The 21,834-nt window shown below is 29.3% G+C and overlaps 2 protein-coding genes across 2 annotated transcripts; both read left to right on the forward strand.

Annotated features, from left to right (window-relative positions):
• The first annotated feature begins 5,258 nt into the window (after window positions 1-5,258).
• On the forward strand, window positions 5,259-14,076 carry LOC113388011 (chromodomain-helicase-DNA-binding protein Mi-2 homolog). Its single transcript, XM_026625418.1, is given in 16 exon segments — window positions 5,259-5,475; window positions 6,025-6,116; window positions 6,303-6,431; window positions 6,996-7,128; window positions 7,198-7,343; window positions 7,688-8,865; window positions 8,908-10,385; window positions 10,388-11,286; window positions 11,289-11,663; window positions 11,758-11,987; window positions 12,195-12,327; window positions 12,330-12,659; window positions 12,805-13,125; window positions 13,199-13,393; window positions 13,456-13,618; window positions 13,802-14,076. Coding segments are annotated over 16 exon segments (6,000 nt in total). The 5' UTR covers window positions 5,259-5,438; the 3' UTR covers window positions 13,963-14,076.
• Window positions 14,077-17,745: 3,669 nt separating this feature from the next.
• On the forward strand, window positions 17,746-20,376 carry LOC113387850 (dihydrofolate reductase). The gene is made up of 3 exons (XM_026625232.1): window positions 17,746-18,083; window positions 19,713-19,998; window positions 20,143-20,376. Exons 1-3 carry the CDS (start codon window positions 17,998-18,000, stop codon window positions 20,335-20,337), a joined length of 567 nt encoding a protein of 188 aa, XP_026481017.1. The 5' UTR covers window positions 17,746-17,997; the 3' UTR covers window positions 20,338-20,376.
• Window positions 20,377-21,834: the final 1,458 nt, after the last annotated feature.

Below are 21,834 nucleotides of genomic sequence, written 5' to 3' on the forward strand. Positions count from 1 at the left end.
CATAAGAAGAGTAATAATATTGTCTATTTAAAAAATATAATTACATGATCATTATTTATTATGGTAACGATTTTAAAAATATGCTAATCCATCAATAAGATTCGGGGCAATGTGCAAACTACAAAAAGCATAATTTTAAAAAAGCCGGTAACACTGCATTTGTAACGAGTTGAACATGAAATATAATTGAATAATACGTGAATAGAGAAAAATTTAATGAATGCAAATAGCAATATAAAATCAATCATATGACAAAGATTATTCGAACAAGTCATGGCAAGTTCCAAAGACATCATGGCAAAGGTCAGAATATAGCATTGTCGTGGTAAGAATGCAAATAACTGAATAGTTTATACATTGAAACAATTGAATTATATATATATATATATATATATATAATATTCATATATTTTTACTTCATATTAACTCTTGAAAAATTTAGTGATAATTAATTTATAAAAGCCACTGATTTATGATATGGGTGACAAATATTTTGAGTGTCAAAATTTACAAATCAGGGGAAGGAATTATCTATATATCATTTTGCATGACAAATTGAAAAAAACACATACAATCCTAAATTTGCACCTTTTTATCAGAGAACACTATTTTGTAATAAATGGTTTCGTTACCACTTACAATATAATATGAACTTCTAGAATGGTATATATAATAGTCGTTGCCAAGTACCTTAAATATTTATTAATATCAATTACTCTGTTTTCTAACCTGGTTATTAGAAGCCAATCTTTTCCACCGATGTTTTTTTTCGATCCATTCTGATAGATCATATAAATTGTCATGTATTCTCCCAAAGATCATCAGCTTCCACTTTCTGATTTCTGAAGATTTAACCAACTTTCTGTTGTCTTGATCTTAACATTTCTGAAGGATATCCTTCACGGGTAGCTCCAGTAGTCATTTCTTAAAATTTAAAAATTATAACAATATTATAAACACCTGCCCTTGGAAAAATGGTTTCAAATATAACTTTGTTCGACAACTAAATTATTATCATGTAAAATGATAATGAGAAAGTTTACAAACCAATTTTATGTGAAACCAATAGTTATTTGAATGACTATAAACTATGAAATAGATAATTATAAACAACCTGCTCTTGATTGTCCCAAGCAGAATTAATCCAAGTATAGCACTCCTCAGTAATTAAACTTTTTCATATGTGATAAATATGACTAAAGTTTACAAAATTAATAATTACTAAAACTATTAATAATTATGAACACTAAAATGTAGATAACTGTACACAACCTGCTCTTGATCGTTTGAAGCAAAATGCTCACTTCACTATTTATAAGCACTTTTACTCTTATTACTGAATGATCAATAAAATAATATCGATCATTCAAAATATTTAGTATTATTACGTATTTTATTTTATTTTGGTTTATTTATTTAAATATTTTTAAAATTGATTAAATAATTCACCAATGACCCTTGTTAGCTTCTCGTCGACAAGTGGACGTATGATGTATGTTTCAGTCTGATATCTAATTAAATGCGATTTGATGATAATAGTTTTATACTGAAGCTTAGTAGTGTTGTGTGTTCTTTATATCAATTTGAACTTGTACATTCATTCAAGTAAAATAAAAATATCTATATATTTGTTTATATTATAAATAGAAACAGTTAACTGAGTCTTTCTTTGGGGGGTAGTATTAAATTGGAACACTTTTTGGGAGCACCGTATTTTAGTAATTAAATACTATTTATTTCTAATAACTTTTAAACTCTGGTTTAATGAAAAATCAGTATGACACAAGTGTATAAATTATGAACTATACATTATAAACAAATTACCAGATCATTAGATATTAGAAATAATGAGACAACCTGGTTTGCCGCCGCTGGGTAATCAAACTGGTAATTGCCCATTTATTTACTAGTCGTCAAAAACAATGTGATTATTATAAAATAGCATTTTATTTTAAAAACATTCTTCAATGATTTTTATAGAAAGCAACATTTTCAGTTATCATTTTATTGGCAGTACAATTGATTTTTAACACAAAAAATATTTTTTAAATTTCCAAGTAAAAGTTTTCCCTTTAAAGTCTTCTAAGGACTTAAAAGTATTAGAATCAAATTGCATTATTTCAGTCAAAATGTTAATTTAAGCATTGTATTAAACATTAAATATTTGTTAATCATTGCAATTGAATGGAGGATTTTTACATGCACCAGATGTAGTGATTGTTGCAATTGTTATAAAACAACATTTAATTATAAAAGTATTTTACTTCCTTAACGTTTATAAAGTCAATTAGTCAAATTTTATAGGGAACAAAAATTTTTCATTTTTTTGCATTTTGGTGTTAATAGCGCAATTTTTAAAAGTGCAAATAACGTTTTTAAATGATCCTATGCTATAGTAGCCCTGGACAAATACAATAAATTATTAATATTAAAAAATAACATTGAATTATAAAAATATTATTTAGTTAACGATTACGTTTTCAATGTGTTTTAGGAATTTTTCAAATAATTATTTGCAAAAAAAAAAGCAACTGTATTAATTTTGATTTGCCTCAGGTGTATTCCAGGTGCGTTCCAAACATTTTGACTCTACATATGAGAAGTGTTTTATACAGCAACACTATTGATAAAGATAACTGTTATAAAACAATAATTAATTTAAAAAAACATTATTTCCTCAATAATTACAAAGAAAATTAGTCACCTTTTAGGAGACCTTAGAATTTAACACTGTTTTTCTACATGATGTACCCTGAGATAAATTTAGACTTGTTTTGTTGATATTTCCGATGAACAAACCTCATCTCTCATAATTAATTTATTTATAAAAAAAATATTTTATTTTATTTATTCTCTCAATAATTAAAACATCTTTGATATTTAAGTAAGTCCATTTTAGAATTGTAAATTATAAATTGACAACTTATATTAAAACATAAGTTTGTGTCAGTCTTCGTTAAGTGGAATAATAATTTACAATTTTGCGAATAGATGGTAAATAAATTTAAGAAAACATTTTGCAGTGATAGAAATCAAGACGAATATTCTTTATTTAACTAAAAGATTTGAAATCGAAAACCGTTACAATTGCTTCATTGCCAACTTCACGTCTTACGAGAATTATTATGAAGTGTGTAACAGTAATCAGCATGTGTCAACTGTCAGTGAAATTATAGGTTATGTTATTTAAAATGTTTTAATGTCATACAAAACATAAGTTATTTAAGTCTAATTTATAATGATTTTAAGAAAATTTAGGACTTAACACATTAGTATTCAAAAATTCAGTTATTTAGCATTGATCCATAATGATTTTAAAAATATTTAGCATTTGTCAATGCATTCTAGTCACAACAGCAATGTCTCATACACCTGAAATTAATTTCTCGCAAAGTATTATAGATAATGGACATCATAGGTTTGATAAAATTTAAATAAATTGAAAATAATTTAATATATTGTTATAACCATTCTTAATGTTTCAGTAACGTTCTGTATTCATTACAATTTGATTCAAACTCAAACAGCCTCAAAGACCATTGTACGCTCTGCTTACATCAAGTCTTACCGTCCAGTGTTTATGTTAACAGTGATCAACTAAATGAGTTACGAAGACTAAATCAGGTTTAAGCACTGAAATCTATTTGGTGAAACAAACATTTAACTTTCAATCTATGTTTTTGTAGTTATCAGCATGTGCTTTGGAACAAGTGGATATTGAAAAACCTGAGCATTTATCAAAAGAATTAAATGTCTATGTTTATTCATCAATAAATGATGCAATAAGTTTGAATTTGCCAATACATTTGAGATATCATTCTGCAAAAGTCGATGGAGGGTAAATGTTGAAGTATTTAAAATATAAAATATATATTCAGTTAAATCGTTTAAAAAATTAAATTTAAAGAATTGTAATTTTTTTATTGTGTTTATTATTACCTCCAAGTTCTAAGCATGGTCTAATATAGATTTACTTCCAGGTATGAAAAAATTAATATTCCAAAACCTAGTCTATTTATATACTGTAATATTACTACTAAAGAAGATACTAAAAACTATTTACTCCCATGTTCTGCTTGTGATATCAAGCAATGTAATTGGTCTAAGTATTCTTATAATGAGGTAAGTTGAATATGATATTTAAAAAAAATGTGATTGTTATTCGTAAATAATTTTGAATTTCAATATAGATAACACATTCTCCAAATGTATTGAAAATGCCAGTTGGAAATCTGCAGCACTATTATATTGTTCTCATAATTACTTTATTGACGACCTGTTTAGGCTGCGTCTATATATCTACATTAGTTTTAAGAACATGTAGTAATAATAAAAATAATATAAAATCAAAGAAAAAATAAATATATATGAAGAATAATATATATTTGTTGTTAAATATTGTAATGTTTTGATATTTTTGATTTATATATGCATTTATAAATTTCCACACTATACGATATGTGTGATCATTCAGCTAATTAACATGTTAAAAATACAAAAATTCAAAACATTTTTTTATAAACAAGAATATAATATAATGTATAAATGACTAATAGAGATATAGTTTGTCTCATGATAAAAGGCATCCTGTTATCATGATTAAAGAATTAAAAATGCCTTTGAATATAATATATATAGTAATCATACATTACTTGTTTATTTAATCATTCACTCAACCTGAACGTTTTCCATGCATTTTTCTTTATTGTAATCATTTTTATAAGGATAAATTAAGCAGACTTTGATTCTAAATATGAAATAAAAAAATATTATAATTTATATGTAATAAAAAAAAAAGTTAGATAAACATGCTAGTTTTGTTTTAAATAAAAACTGAAAGAGTAAGTAAATTTGAGCATAATTTAATGAATGCATAAGTTTCGACTTCATTGTGGTTAAGTATTTAAAAGTATATAAAAAAATTTAAAAGAATTGTAGATCACAGTTAATACAATTACAGAATAAAAAAATTATTACTAAAGGTACTGAAAAAAAGATATCTTAATTAAGTTTTAATGTCTTGTAAGCATCATATGTATTTCTAGATCGTTAAATTAAAATAAAAATTATCAAAAATAGAGAGAAAAAGTAATTAGTAATTAATATAATATTTTCTATCAAAATTTTTTCCTAAATTAAATTTTAAAAATGTCCCGCGCAAAATCTGTGACGCTATTGGTCAGTGTTTTGTTGTATACAGTTGTGTACGCACACATCGCACATGGCAACATTATTTCGGTTCGTTTGTGTGTATGATGCCTTTGGGAAGGGGCGAGGGGTCCAAAACCGCTAGCTAGAGTACAAACTAGACAATTGGAAGAAAGGAAGTGAATGATCTATCATTAATTTTTTGTGATTTGTGATAAAAATTAATTTATATGTATTTATGGAAATAGTGTAGTGATTAATAAACACAAGTTTAATCTTAAAAAGACGATATGGCTTCAGAAGATGAAGTAGATGAACCATTTGCCGGTAATTTACTTTTGTTTGTGTTCATGTAAAATAAAGAGCAAGCCGACCGCTTGCAAGTGATGCATACATTTTTTTTGGGAAAAAATGTTTTTATGAAAGTTTTTAACATTTTGCAAAATGCTAATTGTGAAAATCTTGTTATTTGCGGTTGATTGTGTTGTATATTGAGAGATTTTTTTAATTTGTGATAAATAAAAACATTTAAAATAATGGAAGGGGGGAATTGGTTTTCATAATTTTTGTGACAGCGCATTCTCATCTTATCCTTAACAAAATGGAGGTCGTCAAAGAATTTGCACGAATGCGCTAAAACTCCTCATTAAAATTTTTATTTGATTCTAATCAATTTTTGAAATATTAAGGTTATAATATTTTTACAACTTTGATTTTCTTGTCAGTTTTTTATGATTGACTTATATCTTGATCTACTTTTCACATGTAATTCATTTTTATCTTATTATATTTATTTGTAAACAAAAAAATAGCTTAATAATAAATATTAAAATATAAAACAGCCAAATTTTTTTATCACATTGTTTTATTATTTAGGAGATGATGATGTATGTGATGAAACTGGTGATGGACAAGTATTAGAAAATTCTGGTGATTCTGATGATGGTCAACAGAAAGGTGTTGTTGGAGTAAGTTTTTTTTATAATAATTCCAATATCAGTGGCATAATTTGTTTTTAGTGTAAAATAACAGATTTGCAATTCAAGTATCTTTAGTTCTTATATCAAATGTTTCATATTTTAATAACAAGTTCTTGGCTTCATATTATTCTGAAACCTTATATAAATATTAATATAATTAACAAATTTTATTAGGAAGATGATGATGATTATGAGCCAGAAGATGGACGCAAGAAGAAAAAGGGTAAGAAAAGAAAAGCTCGAGGTGAAGAGAAAAAAGGAAAGAAAAAGAAGAAAAAGAAAAAGGCTGATAGTGAGGAAGCTGTAAGTTTCTTATATGAATGTCGTTACATCATGCCATTTCTTTACCCTTGAATGCTCGTTTTTTTTTTTTTTTTAAGAAATTATTCGACACAAGAATCTTATATGGTTTTTAAATACTTCATAAGAGTTAATACTTTAAATTCCTTTAAAACTTGCATGCATTAAATCTAGATTATGGAACTTGCGATATGATATTTTGTGATTTTAATATATTGCAATGAAATCTTTTGTTGACCAAAATTCTGATTAATCTAATTAAAATCAATGTTACTATCAATTTCTATTCATATCAGTTGGAATCATGTTTGAACTTCATGATTTGAAATAACTGAATCTTGTATATAATAAATATATATAAGCCCATGCTTGGTGATAATTTGATCTCATGTGATGTTTGAAATATGAAGTCTGCTATAGCAAAAGGCTTCAAAGAAATTTTTGCAATTTCATAAGTGCCACTATATGAAAGTATATATGAATATAAGTATCTCATGTGTATCAATCTTGATCATTTATAATATCAAAATCAAAACAATTTATGCAATATCTTAAATACTTATTTAGGAAAGTGACTTCATTGGAGAAGAAGACACTAATGGAGGTTGTGACTCAGATTATGCTAATAAAAAGAATAGTAGGAAATCTCGAGGTAGTGTGAAATCTACCCCAACTCCAACACCCACATCAGATAATGCAGGTGTGTATTCTTACAATTCCATGAAAACATGCTGTTTTATGAAAATTTCACTGTGACTGCTATTTTCAGGCATGCCTACTATAGAGGAAGTTTGTTCAACTTTTGGATTGACTGATGTAAATGTAGAATATTCAGAAGCAGATTACCAAAATTTGAGCAACTATAAGCTGTTTCAACAACATGTTAGGCCTATGCTTACAAAAGAAAATCCAAAGGTAAATAAGTTTCTCAAATTGGTTGTAAATAAAGTATATGAATATGAGTTAAAGAGGCAGAGCCAGTCCATAATTACAATAAATATAATTCAAATATTCTTTAAACTTAATATGTATCTTCCATATATCAGACTTGATATAAAAGATCATGAAAAAATCTATACATTTTGTATTTCATTCTACTTGACTCTAAATATATTAATGTATGTATTAATTTGATCATATTTAAATTGCATTCATTTATCTATTCAAACTTGTTTAAAGTTTGTTGCATAACATTTGCATAATTTGTCAATAACTTTTTTTTTAAATTTGATTGATTGAATTGAATATTACTTCAACAGGTTCCCATGTCTAAACTTATGATGCTAGTCGCTGCAAAATGGAGAGAGTTTTCTGAAAATAACCCTCACACTCAAAATGCTCAATCAGATCAAGAACAATTGTCAGATCAGCCAGCCAGTCCAGCTTATCAAGCCAAGCCAAGCAGGTCTAGGTCAAATAAGGATACATCTTCGAAACAAGATGAAACTTATGATGATGATGATGATGATGAGGATGAAGAAGAGGAAAAGAATAAGAGACGGAAGAGTAGAACTAATGCTGGTAAAAAAAGCACAAAGAAATCTGCTAAAGTTCCAACACTGAAAATCAAATTTGGTAAGAGGAAGCGTGGGAGTTCAGACGAAGACCCAGATGCCAGTGGTGGTGGTTCTGATAGAGATTCTGATGCTGAATTTGAACAAATGCTTCAAGAAGCTGAAGATTCAACAAAGCCTGAGGAGACTGCTGAAGCCCCAGCTGAAGATGCAACAGCTCAACCGCCTGTTCGAAAGAAAGCAAAAACTAAAATTGGAAATAAATCAAAACGAAAGAAAAAGCTTAAAACAACTAACAAATTTCCAGAAGGTGAAGATGGTGAGCAAGAACACCAAGACTACTGTGAAGTTTGTCAGCAGGGTGGTGAAATTATTTTATGTGATACGTGTCCAAGGGCTTACCATCTTGTATGTTTGGAACCGGAATTAGAAGATACTCCTGAAGGTAAATGGTCCTGTCCTCATTGTGAAACAGAAGGAACTGTTGAACAAGATGATGATGAGCATCAAGAATTTTGTAGGGTTTGTAAAGATGGAGGTGAACTATTATGTTGTGATTCTTGTCCTTCGGCCTATCACACATTCTGCTTAAATCCTCCATTGCCAGAAATTCCAGATGGTGACTGGAAATGTCCAAGATGTGGTTGTCCACCTTTACCAGGCAAAGTATCTAAAATATTGACATGGAGATGGAAAGAAATTGTTCAAGATAAACCAAGTGCCGAACCAAGCACTTCTAAGAAAATGCCTAAAACTCCTACAAGACAAAGAGAATTCTTTGTCAAATGGCATGAGCAATCATACTGGCATTGTGAATGGATAACAGAATTGCAACTTGATGTATATCATCCTCTGATGTTCAGATACTATACAAGAAAATATGATATGGAGGAGCCTCCAAAATTAGAGGAACCTCTGGACGAATCTGATAGTAGGTTTAAACGAATACAGAAGAACTTGCAGACTGATGATGATTCACTGGAAGATCGATTCTATAGGTATGGTGTAAAGCCTGAATGGCTCATTGTGCATCGGGTCATAAATCACAGAACTATGAGAGATGGACGAACATTATATTTAGTTAAATGGAGGGAATTATCATATGACCAAGCCACGTGGGAAGAAGATACAGACGAAATTCCGGGACTGAAACAAGCTATTGAATATTATATGGACTTGAGAGCTTCATATAATCAAGATGCTTCAATGCGTAAGGGGAAGAAGAAAGGCAGGACAAAGGAAAAGAAATCTAGGGCAAAAGAACTGACTGATGATGATGATATTAGGACACCGAGGCGTTATACTCCTCCGCCTGACAAACCAACAACAGATCTTAAGAAGAAATATGATGTTCAGCCTCACTTTTTAACAGAAACTGGAATGCAGCTTCACCCTTATCAATTGGAAGGTATCAACTGGTTGAGATATTCTTGGGGTCAGGGTATTGATACAATTTTGGCTGATGAAATGGGTTTGGGAAAAACCATTCAAACTGTAACATTTTTATATTCATTGTATAAAGAAGGACATTGCAAAGGTCCATTTTTGGTTAGTGTTCCATTATCGACCATTATAAATTGGGAAAGAGAATTTGAATTATGGGCACCTGATTTTTATTGTATAACATATGTTGGTGATAAAGATTCCAGGGCTGTTATTAGGGAAAATGAATTATCATTTGAAGAAGGTGCAGTGAGAGGCTCAAGACCATCTAAAATTCGGTCAAGCTCAATTAAATTCAATGTACTTTTAACAAGTTACGAGTTAATTTCAATTGATGCTGCTTGTTTAGGCTCCATTGACTGGGCAGTGTTGGTTGTAGATGAAGCCCACAGATTGAAGAGTAACCAAAGTAAATTTTTCAGACTACTTGCTGGTTATAATATTTCATATAAATTGCTTTTGACTGGAACTCCACTGCAAAATAATTTGGAGGAACTATTTCATTTATTGAATTTCTTGAGTAGGGATAAGTTTAATGATTTATCTGCATTCCAAAATGAATTTGCTGATATTTCCAAAGAAGATCAAGTTAAAAAATTACATGAGATGCTGGGTCCTCACATGTTGCGACGTCTAAAAGCTGATGTACTAAAAAATATGCCAAGCAAGTCAGAGTTCATAGTACGTGTAGAATTATCACCAATGCAAAAGAAATACTATAAATACATTCTAACAAGAAATTATGAAGCGTTGAATCCCAAAGGAGGTGGTCATTCTGTATCTTTGCTCAACGTCATGATGGATCTCAAAAAATGCTGTAACCATCCTTATTTGTTCCCTGCTGCAGCTGAAGAAGCTCCATTGGGTCCTGGTGGAAACTATGAAACATCATCACTCATTAAAGCCGCTGGAAAATTAGTTTTATTATCAAAAATGTTGAAACAGTTGAAAGAGCAAGGCCACAGAGTATTAATATTCTCACAAATGACAAAAATGTTAGATCTTTAGAAGATTATTTAGAAGGTGAAGGTTACAGGTATGAGCGAATAGATGGTGCAATCACCGGTGCTTTGCGTCAAGAAGCTATTGATAGATTTAATGCTCCAGGTGCCCCTCAATTTGTATTTTTACTGTCAACAAGGGCTGGCGGTTTAGGTATTAATTTAGCTACTGCAGATACTGTGATCATTTATGATTCAGATTGGAATCCTCATAATGATATTCAGGCTTTTTCACGAGCTCACAGAATTGGCCAAGCTAATAAAGTTATGATCTATAGATTTGTAACACGTAATAGTGTAGAGGAACGTGTAACACAGGTAGCTAAACGTAAAATGATGTTGACTCACTTAGTTGTGCGCCCTGGTATGGGTGGAAAAGGTGCTAACTTTACAAAACAAGAATTGGATGATATTTTGCGATTTGGTACAGAGGAATTGTTCAAAGAAGATGAAGGAAAAGAAGAAGAAGCTATTCATTATGATGATAAAGCAGTTAGTGAGTTGCTTGATCGTAGCAATCTTGGTATTGAGCAAAAAGAAAGTTGGGCCAATGAATATCTTTCATCATTCAAAGTGGCTTCCTATGCCACAAAAGAAGGTGACAATGAAGAAGAGGTTGATACAGAAATTATTAAGCAAGATGCTGAAAACACTGATCCTGCATATTGGATTAAACTGTTGCGGCATCATTATGAGCAGCATCAGGAAGATATGGGAAGAACACTTGGCAAAGGTAAAAGAGTCAGAAAACAAGTTAACTATAATGATGGAGGTGTCGTGCAAACTGAGTCTCGTGAAGATTCCACATGGCAAGAAAATGTTTCTGATTACAATTCTGATTTCTCAAATGCTACAGACGATGATAAAGAAGATGATGATTTTGATGAAAAGAATGAAGGTGATTTGAGTAGGAGAGCAGAAGGCGAATGGAACGAAAAGAGGAACGTGATAATAGGCCTCTGCCTCCATTATTAGCTAGAGTGGGTGGCAATATTGAAGTATTAGGTTTTAATGCCAGGCAACGTAAATCTTTCCTCAATGCAATTATGCGGTATGGAATGCCTCCCCAGGATGCATTCAATTCACAATGGTTGGTTCGTGATCTGCGTGGAAAATCAGAAAGAAATTTTAAGGCCTATGTATCTCTGTTCATGAGGCATTTATGTGAACCAGGTGCTGATAATGCAGATACTTTTGCTGATGGTGTCCCAAGAGAAGGCCTTAGTAGGCAGCATGTTTTAACAAGAATTGGGGTTATGTCTTTGATCAGAAAAAAGGTACATTTATTTTTTAACATATTATAAACTAGCTAATTTAATTAGATTATTTGATTTTTTGGTACAATGTTTGTATATCAATTTTAATTTACAGGTGCAAGAATTTGAACATATCAATGGTTACTACAGCATGCCTGAGTTAATACGAAAACCTTGTGAGTTAATCAAAACAGCAGTGCCAGGTGCAGCATCTAATGCAGCAACTTCTAGTACAGCAGGAAATGGAAGTGGAGAACTAGAAACACCAAAAAGTGCAGCTACAAGCACAAGCGCTACACCAGCTACAAGTGCAGCTCCAAGTCCAGCCCTACATCAAACACAGAGGTAATATGGCCAAAAAACTTCAACATCATTGAAAACAATTTTTTTTTAATTCTGAAGATACTTTTTCAATTAATAATAATAATTATATGTATAGTTAGTTTTCAATTAATAATAATAATTATATGTATAGTATACAAGTTTATTCGGTTAATTCTTAATAACTTTGATTTTATATATTTGATTTTTTTACTCATTATGATATTATAGGGAGATGAAATGGCAGATGAAACTAAATCCAAGGATATTGATTTTGAAAAGGATTCTGCAACATCTGTTAGTACTCCATCTGAGAAAACTGAAGAAGATACTTCATTGGTGGAACCAGCTTCTCAACCAGATGCTGATAAAAATGAAAAATTGGTTCCATCACCTGATGAATCAGCTTTGAAGGTGGAGGAGAAAAAGGAACCGACAAGCGATGAGTCTTCAGAGAAATCAGGCTGTGCAGAAAAAGATTCTGAAAAAGAGAAAGAGGCAGAGAGTGAGTCCAAGGAAGTAAAAGTTGAAGAAGGATCTGCAGCGGTTAAAGCAGAAGATGTAAAAGAAAAAGTTAAAGCTGAATCTGTGAAAGATGAAACTACAGAAAATGCTGAGGAGAAAATTAAGAAGAAAGAAGATGATGATGATGTTGTTCTTGTTAAAGATGATGATGATAGCAGTGATAAGAAAGAGGTTGGTGTTTTTTCTGTAATTGTTTCTATTTAAAGCTAAATTACTTTGCAAACAAATACACATGCTTCACACACAAGCATATTTATATTTATTATTACCAAATGTATATTAGACTTTATATAATTTTTAATATTCTTTATTTTAGAAGAAAGATGACAAGAATGATGAATTAGTAGAAATACCAAAAAGAAAATTCATGTTCAATATTGCTGATGGAGGTTTCACAGAGTTGCACACTTTATGGTTAAATGAAGAGAAGGCTGCTGCTCCAGGCAGGGAATATGAAATTTGGCACAGGCGACATGACTATTGGTTACTTGCTGGTATTGTTACACATGGTTATGGAAGGTGGCAAGATATTCAGAATGATATCCGGTTTGCCATCATAAATGAACCATTCAAAATGGATGTAGGCAAAGGCAATTTCCTGGAAATTAAAAATAAATTTTTAGCTCGGCGGTTTAAGGTAAATATTTTTAAAGCTTAGGGAGTCAGTTTGGTTATGCAAATTGGTAAAATAATTCATATTTGAATTTTAGCTTTTGGAACAAGCTCTTGTAATTGAAGAGCAGTTACGTCGTGCTGCTTATTTAAATCTCACTCAAGATCCAAATCATCCAGCTATGTCATTGAATGCAAGATTTGCTGAAGTTGAATGCTTGGCAGAATCTCATCAGCATCTTAGCAAAGAGTCTCTTGCTGGAAACAAGCCGGCTAATGCTGTTTTACATAAGGTATTAATTGGTAATATAAAGGCAAAAATGAAACATGTTTTTAATTAATTGGTATTTTTCAGGTATTAAATCAACTTGAGGAGTTGTTGTCAGATATGAAGAGTGATGTATCCCGATTGCCTGCAACTTTGGCTCGAATTCCTCCAGTTGCACAACGATTACAAATGTCTGAAAGATCTATTTTATCTAGATTGGCTGCAACTGCCGCAACGCAGCCAACAGCAGGTTTGTATAGTTGATTTCTGTAGAAAACTCAATCAAAATTGTCATTGTCTGGAAGTCATTTCAATCAATTTCATTATCAATTTTATTTATAGATTTGTAAGCCAAGTATTACTTTATGAGTTAATTGTAAAAAAATAAATGGCATTTGGTATTATATAAGTTTCTAATCTAATTTTTTTTCAGCTCAAGTCATGCCACAATTCCCAGCTGGTTTCCAAGGTGCAAGTATACCAGGATTTGTAGCTGCCGCTGCTAACTTTGGTAACTTTAGGCCTCAGTATTCAGTCCCAGGACAACCATCCAACACAACCTTTACGGGTGATCAAGCTGCAAAAACAAAATGATGTGAAACATAGATTTACTATGCTTTTAAAGGTGGTGATTAATTTAATTATATTTGACATCTATTTTAATTGTATAATTTATTTATGGATCACTAAGGACTTAATTAGTTATTCACATGATGTACTTTAAGATTTTAGACATTATTTAGATCTAATTTTTTGAAACTTAACCAAATGTTTCGACAAATAAAATGTGACTAAATTTCAATTTTAGTAGTTTTAATCAATTGAAATATTTTCTGAATTGTCTTACTTCTTTAGATTTTTAGGAAGATATTTCCCATTCTTTTCTTATCGATAAGAAAGCATTTGATATTGCATATCATCATTTTGCTATAATTATTTTTGATATCATTTTTATGCAATTTTAACAAATCTTGAAGGATCTTTTGACGAAATTTTTTGGTACAAAATTGCAAACACACATGTAAATATGAACTAAATTAAAAAATCAGGTGTTACAAAAATTTAAAAAATATTGATGTAACAACCAATTTTTAGTGGTTTATTTTGCAATCTAATATTGTTTTTTATTGTTGCTTAATATTTTGAAAAATAATTTACAATATAGAAGCTCAACAGTATATAGGGTGAATATAAAATTCAAAAACTTATAAGTAAACTTATATATATATATATATATATATATATATATATAAACCACCTACAAAAATATCCTTAACTCTGTCTTGCAGTTATTTATATTGAATTAGGCGGCATTGAATTAAAAGAAAGATTTATTCATAATAATTCAAATCAAATATCCACTCTACCCTTTTTTTTAAGTTAATATATATTTTTCATATCTCAGTTAGATTATTCAGAACTAGAGTTGGAACAGAAACATCAGAATTATGTAACATCAAGTCGGGGGTTCCACAAGGGAGTGTTTTAGGGCCACTATTATATCTCATTTATACGCACGACATTCCAACTGATAGCAATGTCATAATTGGAACTTTTGCCGATGATACGCTTGTCATGGGAACTCATACAAATGCATCCGTCGCAACGTCAAAAGTTCAACAATATGTCTCCGAAATTGAAAAGTGGCTCAATAAGTGGAAAATTAAAATTAATGAAACAAAATCTAGCCATATAACCTTCACAACAAGAACTCTGGACTGCCCAAGTGTAAAAATAAACAACATAAAAATACCGAAATATGAGAGCGTAAAATACCTAGGGATTCATCTCGATAGAAAGTTAAGCAGGTCAACGCACATCAAAATGAAAAGAAAACAGATGGAGAAAAAGTTCAAAGAGTTGTATTGACTAATTGGCAGGAGTTCAAATGGGAGCTATGAAAACTTTTATATAAAACAATAATTATCCCAATCTGGACATACGGAATTGAGCTATGGGCGTGCGCTAGCAATTCAAATATAAAAAAAATACAAGAGCGCAATCGAAAATTTTAAGATGCATTGTGAACGCACCCTGGTATGTTACAAATGACACCCAATGAGATGATAAAAGAAAGGAGCATAAAATACCACGAAAAACTACCAGGTCACCCTAACAAATATTTAAAAGAATTGAGCGATGAATATCCCACACGTAGATTGAAAAAAAAATGGCCATACGATCTCAAATAAAACGTCAAAAATAAAAAAATAAGTGAGATATCTCATAGGAGATAATCTCTTAATGCATTAACACCAGCATCATATTGTGTTAAAAAATGTATTTTATTTTGATTGACAATAAAACTATGCAAAAAAAATATATATCTCAGTTAGAGGCGCAGTTATGAACACATCGTATTCTGATATTGTCTACGGATTAGAGGTGCTTTTAACTGTGGTGTGCCGAGCCACTCTACCAATATGATTCCGGGTGCCGCCTGAAATATATAACCAGGTTCTGGGGGAGAAGAATTATAACCAAATTTATCTTTTGAACATTTTTATTAACTAGTGGGGTGCATGGCATCGTGCCTTAATTCAAATTGCTAGAACTTCCCATACTGAAATTAAAAATCTTGGTACTGAACCCAAAAAAAAATTACACAAAATATGTATTAAAATTGAGTGTTAAAATCTCTTTAAAATATCTGATAATTTGATGTACATAAGTCCAATGGGTGTAAAATTACTACAATGTTTGTAAACAATACTTCAATGGGAGTAAAAATACTACAATGTTTGTAAAAATACTACAATGGGTGTAAAATTACTACAATATTTGTAAAAATACTTCAATGGGAGTAAAAATACTACAATTTTTGTAAAAATGCTACAATGGGTGTAAAATTACTACAATAATTGTAAAAATACTACAAAGGGTGTAAAATTACTACAATATTTGTAAAAATACTACAATGGGTGTAAAATTACTACAATGTTTGTAAAAATACTAAAATGGGTGTAAAATTACTACAATGTTTGTAAACAATACTACAATGGGTGTAAAATTACTACAATGTTTGTAAAATTACTTCAATGGGAGTAAAAATACTACAATTTTTGTAAAAATGCTACAATGGGTGTAAAATTACTACAATAATTGTAAAAATACTACAATGGGTGTAAAATTACTACAATATTTGTAAAAATACTTCAATGGGAGTAAAAATACTACAATTTTTGTAAAAATGCTACAATGGGTGTAAAATTACTACAATAATTGTAAAAATACTACAATGGGTGTAAAATTACTACAATGTTTGTAAACAATACTTCAATGGAAGTAAAAATACTACAATGTTTGTAAAAATACTACAATGGGTGTAAAATTACTACAATATTTGTAAAAATACTTCAATGGGAGTAAAAATACTACAATTTTTGTAAAAATGCTACAATGGGTGTAAAATTACTACAATAAATGTAAAAATACTACAAAGGGTGTAAAATTACTACAATATTTGTAAAAATACTACAATGGGTGTAAAATTACTACAATGTTTGTAAAAATACTAAAATGGGTGTAAAATTACTACAATGTTTGTAAACAATACTACAATGGGTGTAAAATTACTACAATGTTTGTAAAATTACTTCAATGGGAGTAAAAATACTACAATTTTTGTAAAAATGCTACAATGGGTGTAAAATTACTACAATAATTGTAAAAATACTACAATGGGTGTAAAATTACTACAATATTTGTAAAAATACTTCAATGGGAGTAAAAATACTACAATTTTTGTAAAAATGCTACAATGGGTGTAAAATTACTACAATAATTGTAAAAATACTACAATGGGTGTAAAATTACTACAATATTTGTAAAAATACTACAATGGGTGTAAAATTACTACAATGTTTGTAAAAATACTTCAATGGGTGTAAAATTACTACAATATTTGTAAACAATACTTCAATGGGTGTAAAATTACTACAATGTTTGTAAACAATACTTCAATGGGTGTAAAATTACTACAATGTTTGTAAACAAAACTACAATGGGTGTAAAATTACTACAATGTTTGTAAACAATACTACAATGGGCGTAAAATTACTACAATGGGTGTAAAATTATTCGTTAAGTGCTTCAATGTGGATTGAATTACATTAGCGAGCTTCATTAGATAAATAATTATATTTCAACATTTTTAATAACACGCGTGGCACGCGTGCCGTAGGTTGCCGATGCCTGTTCTAGACAATATAATAGTTAATTAGGAGATTAGGGGTCAATATAATTAGGTGATTTATATGATTATTATATTCATAGATAAAAGAAGAGTATATTTTGCCTAGGGTAATCCTCATCCACCATTATTATATTGTCTAGGCTAGGACATCATCCACCCGCCTGTGGCTGACAAGGCGGGAATGTATTAAGACATCCAGACATCCATTTTTGTTAGGTTATGATCTAAAAGAAACAAATGTTCGAACAAAGTCGTTGTCGAAAGTGAAAACACAAGTGATATTGTGGCAGTTAATAATTAACAAGATAGCGATTATTTTCTGTTTGACTAAAGATCTTGTATACACGTTATCACGAACAATTTTGTTATCTTTTCTCGTGATTCAGATTTAACGCATAACAGGTTTGCGTTTGTTCGTTCAGTTTTGATTGAAAATGGGCGCTCTAAAAATTAGTTTAATTGCAGCAGCTTGTGAAAATATGGGTATAGGAATAAATGGAAATTTACCTTGGAGATTAAAGTGCGTATGATCATATTTACAAATTAGATATAAAGATCTGTTTAATTTAAAACTACTAGTTTTTTTAGCATTATGTTTCTCAATTTTTACTTCAAAGTGTTACTCAAAAAGTATATGTTAGTAAAAATATATATAACAGACAGATTACAAATCATAATTTGCCTTACTATTTACAATAATTTCAATTCATCCAGATTTTTACACTTTAAATTAAACATTTCGACAAATTGAGTGTAAACTATGAGTTTCTTCACATTCAATTGCATCTGAATACAATGATATATATATATATATATATATATATATATATATATATATATGAGTAAGTAAAAAACAAATATTTATAAATTAATCTTTAATTCCAAAGGTTTCGACATTGAATTTAATGTCATCATCAGTGGATCTAAAAACAGTGAAAAAATTAATATAACCAGATAGTTATAAGATTTGTGGAATTATATATATATATATATATATATATATATATATATATATATATTGAATGGTAGAATCTTGGATTTGTGTATATTTTGTAGAGTTTCGAACAAGAATCCAAAAATAATACAAAATAAAAAAACAAGAAAAGTTTTTAAAAAACAATTTCTTTATTTAATTATTTGTTTACTGTCAACGTTTCGGAACTAGGTACGTTTCATCTTCAGGACATCTGTCAAGAAACATGATCTTGATGAGATTTAGGCAAACAATATGTTTAGGAATAGAAAATAGATTTTTCTTAAATAATAAATTAATTGTAACAAATAATAATGTACAGAAATATGATAATATGATCAAAATGAAAATGATAAAAATAAATGAGTGGATTATCAGAACAGGATATTAAAAATGATAGAAATTTTTTATGAAAGTTATGGAAAAAATTTTTTTAAGAAAAGATTAATGATAAAATTTAATTAATTACCTGTATGTTTGAATATACGTTAGCACTTTTGTGCTAACAATTCAATTTTATCATTAATCTTTTCTTAAAAAATTTTTTCCATAACTTTCATAAAAAATTTCTATCATTTTTAATATCCTGTTCTGATAATCCACTCATTTATTTTTATCATTTTCATTTTGATCATATTATCATATTTCTGTACATTATTATTTGTTACAATTAATTTATTATTTAAGAAAAATCTATTTTCTATTCCTAAACATATTGTTTGCCTAAATCTCATCAAGATCATGTTCCTTGACAGATGTCCTGAAGATGGAACGTACCTAGTTCCGAAACGTTGACAGTAAACAAATAATTAAATAAAGAAATTGTTTTTTAAAAACTTTTCTTGTTTTTTTATTTTGTATTATTTTTGGATTCTTGTTCGAAACTCTACAAAATATATATATATATATATATATATATATATATATATATATATTTGTGGAATTATTCCACTCTCCACGTTTGGAATTAAAGATTAAATCATTGTTTTTTATTCTTTGATGTATCCGCCCTGCAAGAACTTGCTCATATATCTCAACATCAAAAATAACTACTATAATATACTATATATATATATGTATATATATATATATATATATATATATATAAACTCAAGCCAATGAAATTTTTATTTGAAACTTCTTGTTTTTAATGAGCCTTTAACCATTTCCGTCCAGGAATGAATTACAATATTTTCAAACTATGACCAAAGCAACAAATAATCCAAATTTGAAAAATGCCGTTATTATGGGTCGCAAAACATGGTTGGGAATACCTCCTAGTAAAAGACCATTAGGAGATCGTTTAAATATTGTATTAACTCGAAATCCTACCTCCATAAATTGTCCTGATGGTGTTGTCATAACAACAAGTTTAGAAGAGGCATTTAATTATCTTATGAAACCTGAGGTGAAGAATGCTATTGAAAATGTTTGGATTGTTGGAGGTAGCAGTGTTTACAAGGTATGAGAAATCATATTGACAATAAATGTTTTCATTAATTTAGAAGATTGATTTCTGCTTTGTTTCAAGTTTAAACATAGGCAAACGTTTTGGAATTTGTGCAAACTTACTATAGTAACAAAGTATTTATTTCTGAAATTATAGGAGTCAATGCTGTCTCCATTTTGCCATCGTATTTATCTTACAAAAATATATGCTGACATAGAATGTGATACTTTCTTCCCGGCTATTACTGAAGATTTTATTGAAATAGAAAATTGTGAAGAAATACCGAAAGGAATTCATGAAGAAAATGGGTTAAAATATGAATATAAGGTTTATGAAAAAATAGTTACATAAATATTTAGAAAAAAGTTTATTCAATATTTTTAGGAATGTTTTATAACTAACTAAACTTTATATTTTGGTAATTCTAATATTAGTGTTATATTTTTGTAATATCAATAAAAGTTAATGAAATGTTTTCTTATTGGTGAAAGATTGAATATATTTTGTGATACTATTTTAATATTACACATTAAATTGTTTATAATCAAAATGATGTTTGGCTTTCACATAATTAATTATTCGTGATGTTTATTTTTTATTTCATAATAATTTTATTTTAAGAAAAAGGCATGTAAAGTTGTCACATTTTTAACTCACCAAATTTGATCAAAAGTGTTGTTCAAATAGTCCTGGCCCAATGAATATTCATACTGCACAATTTATAATAGTTCAATTATAAATTAGAATTATAAATTAGAAGTTGTGATCGTTGTGAAACTGGTCGTATTAACTTTTATATATGAATAGAAATGTGGAAATGATTTACAAAATATATATTGGAGTTAATATTCAGCATTCATATAAATTTAAAGTTTGTCATATATTTTACAGGACGAAACATAGATAAGTAAGCATATGGAACGAAATGTTGCGCTGAATGTTTTCGCCTTATGATTTCATTTTTATTAACTTCCCGTAGGGTAAGTTATTGTAATGGGCCAAAAATCGGAATTGAAAATTTTTACATTTCTCGACGTTTTGAAGGTTTCTGAACGTTTTGGCATACCTCAGAAAAAATGGATGTGTGTGTGTGTGTGTGTGTGTGTGTATGTATGTATGGATACAAATTTTCGTCCACGTTTTCGGGCGTACGGATCAACCGATTTGAATGGTTTAAAAAACATTCGATTTCTATTAATAAGGAGAAGAGCTGATTAGTTTTTGGCAAAGACAGGTCCAGCAGTTACGGAGATAAGGAGCAAAGAGTGCAGAAAATAGAAATCGAGTTTTTGAGAGAACGGAGCATCCGATTTGAATGATCTAAAAAACATTCCATTAGTAATGATTGGGAGAAAGGGTTATTAGTTTTTCGCAAAGGCAGGCCCAGCCATTTCGGAGATACAGAGCTAAATGTACAAAAAATGGCAGTTTTTGAGAGAACTAAGCGTCCGATTCAATTGATTCAAAGAACTTTCTGCTTGTCTTAACAAAATAATTAATTTTGGAAAAAAAAAATTTTGTACCATTTTCTTTTTTTTTTTTTTTTTTTTTTTTTTTTTTTAATTTTTTGTATATCGAAAATAATTCAGATTTTATTTTTAATTCTGACTATAGTTCTAATATACTTTAAACAAATAATTTCAACTCTGCAATTCAGTTTATATAATTATTATAAATATTAGACAATAATACAATATTTATAATAATCTATTTGAAAACATTCAATATTCCTCGAACGTTTCGTTACGGTACGGGAAGTTCCAGCAATTTGCCTTAAGGCACGATGCCACCCACCCCACTAGTTTAGAATTTGAATCGCCGCTTTTTTCAATGTTTGTATTTAAATTT

This window comes from Ctenocephalides felis, unplaced genomic scaffold (genome assembly GCF_003426905.1).
Source record: "Ctenocephalides felis isolate EL2017-DRISC unplaced genomic scaffold, ASM342690v1 CF-g0.4_SCAFFOLD_03572, whole genome shotgun sequence".
Taxonomy (NCBI): Eukaryota; Metazoa; Arthropoda; class Insecta; order Siphonaptera; family Pulicidae; genus Ctenocephalides; species Ctenocephalides felis.

Excerpts from the sequence above, each read along its gene's own strand:
- LOC113387850 (XM_026625232.1), top strand. The coding sequence starts at position 17,998 with ATGGGCGCTCTAAAAATTAGTTTAATTGCAGCAGCTTGTGAAAATATG. Across the intron at positions 18,084-19,712 it reads AATTTACCTTGGAGATTAAA|GAATGAATTACAATATTTTC; the intron begins GTGCGTATGATC and ends ATTTCCGTCCAG. Across the intron at positions 19,999-20,142 it reads GAGGTAGCAGTGTTTACAAG|GAGTCAATGCTGTCTCCATT; the intron begins GTATGAGAAATC and ends CTGAAATTATAG.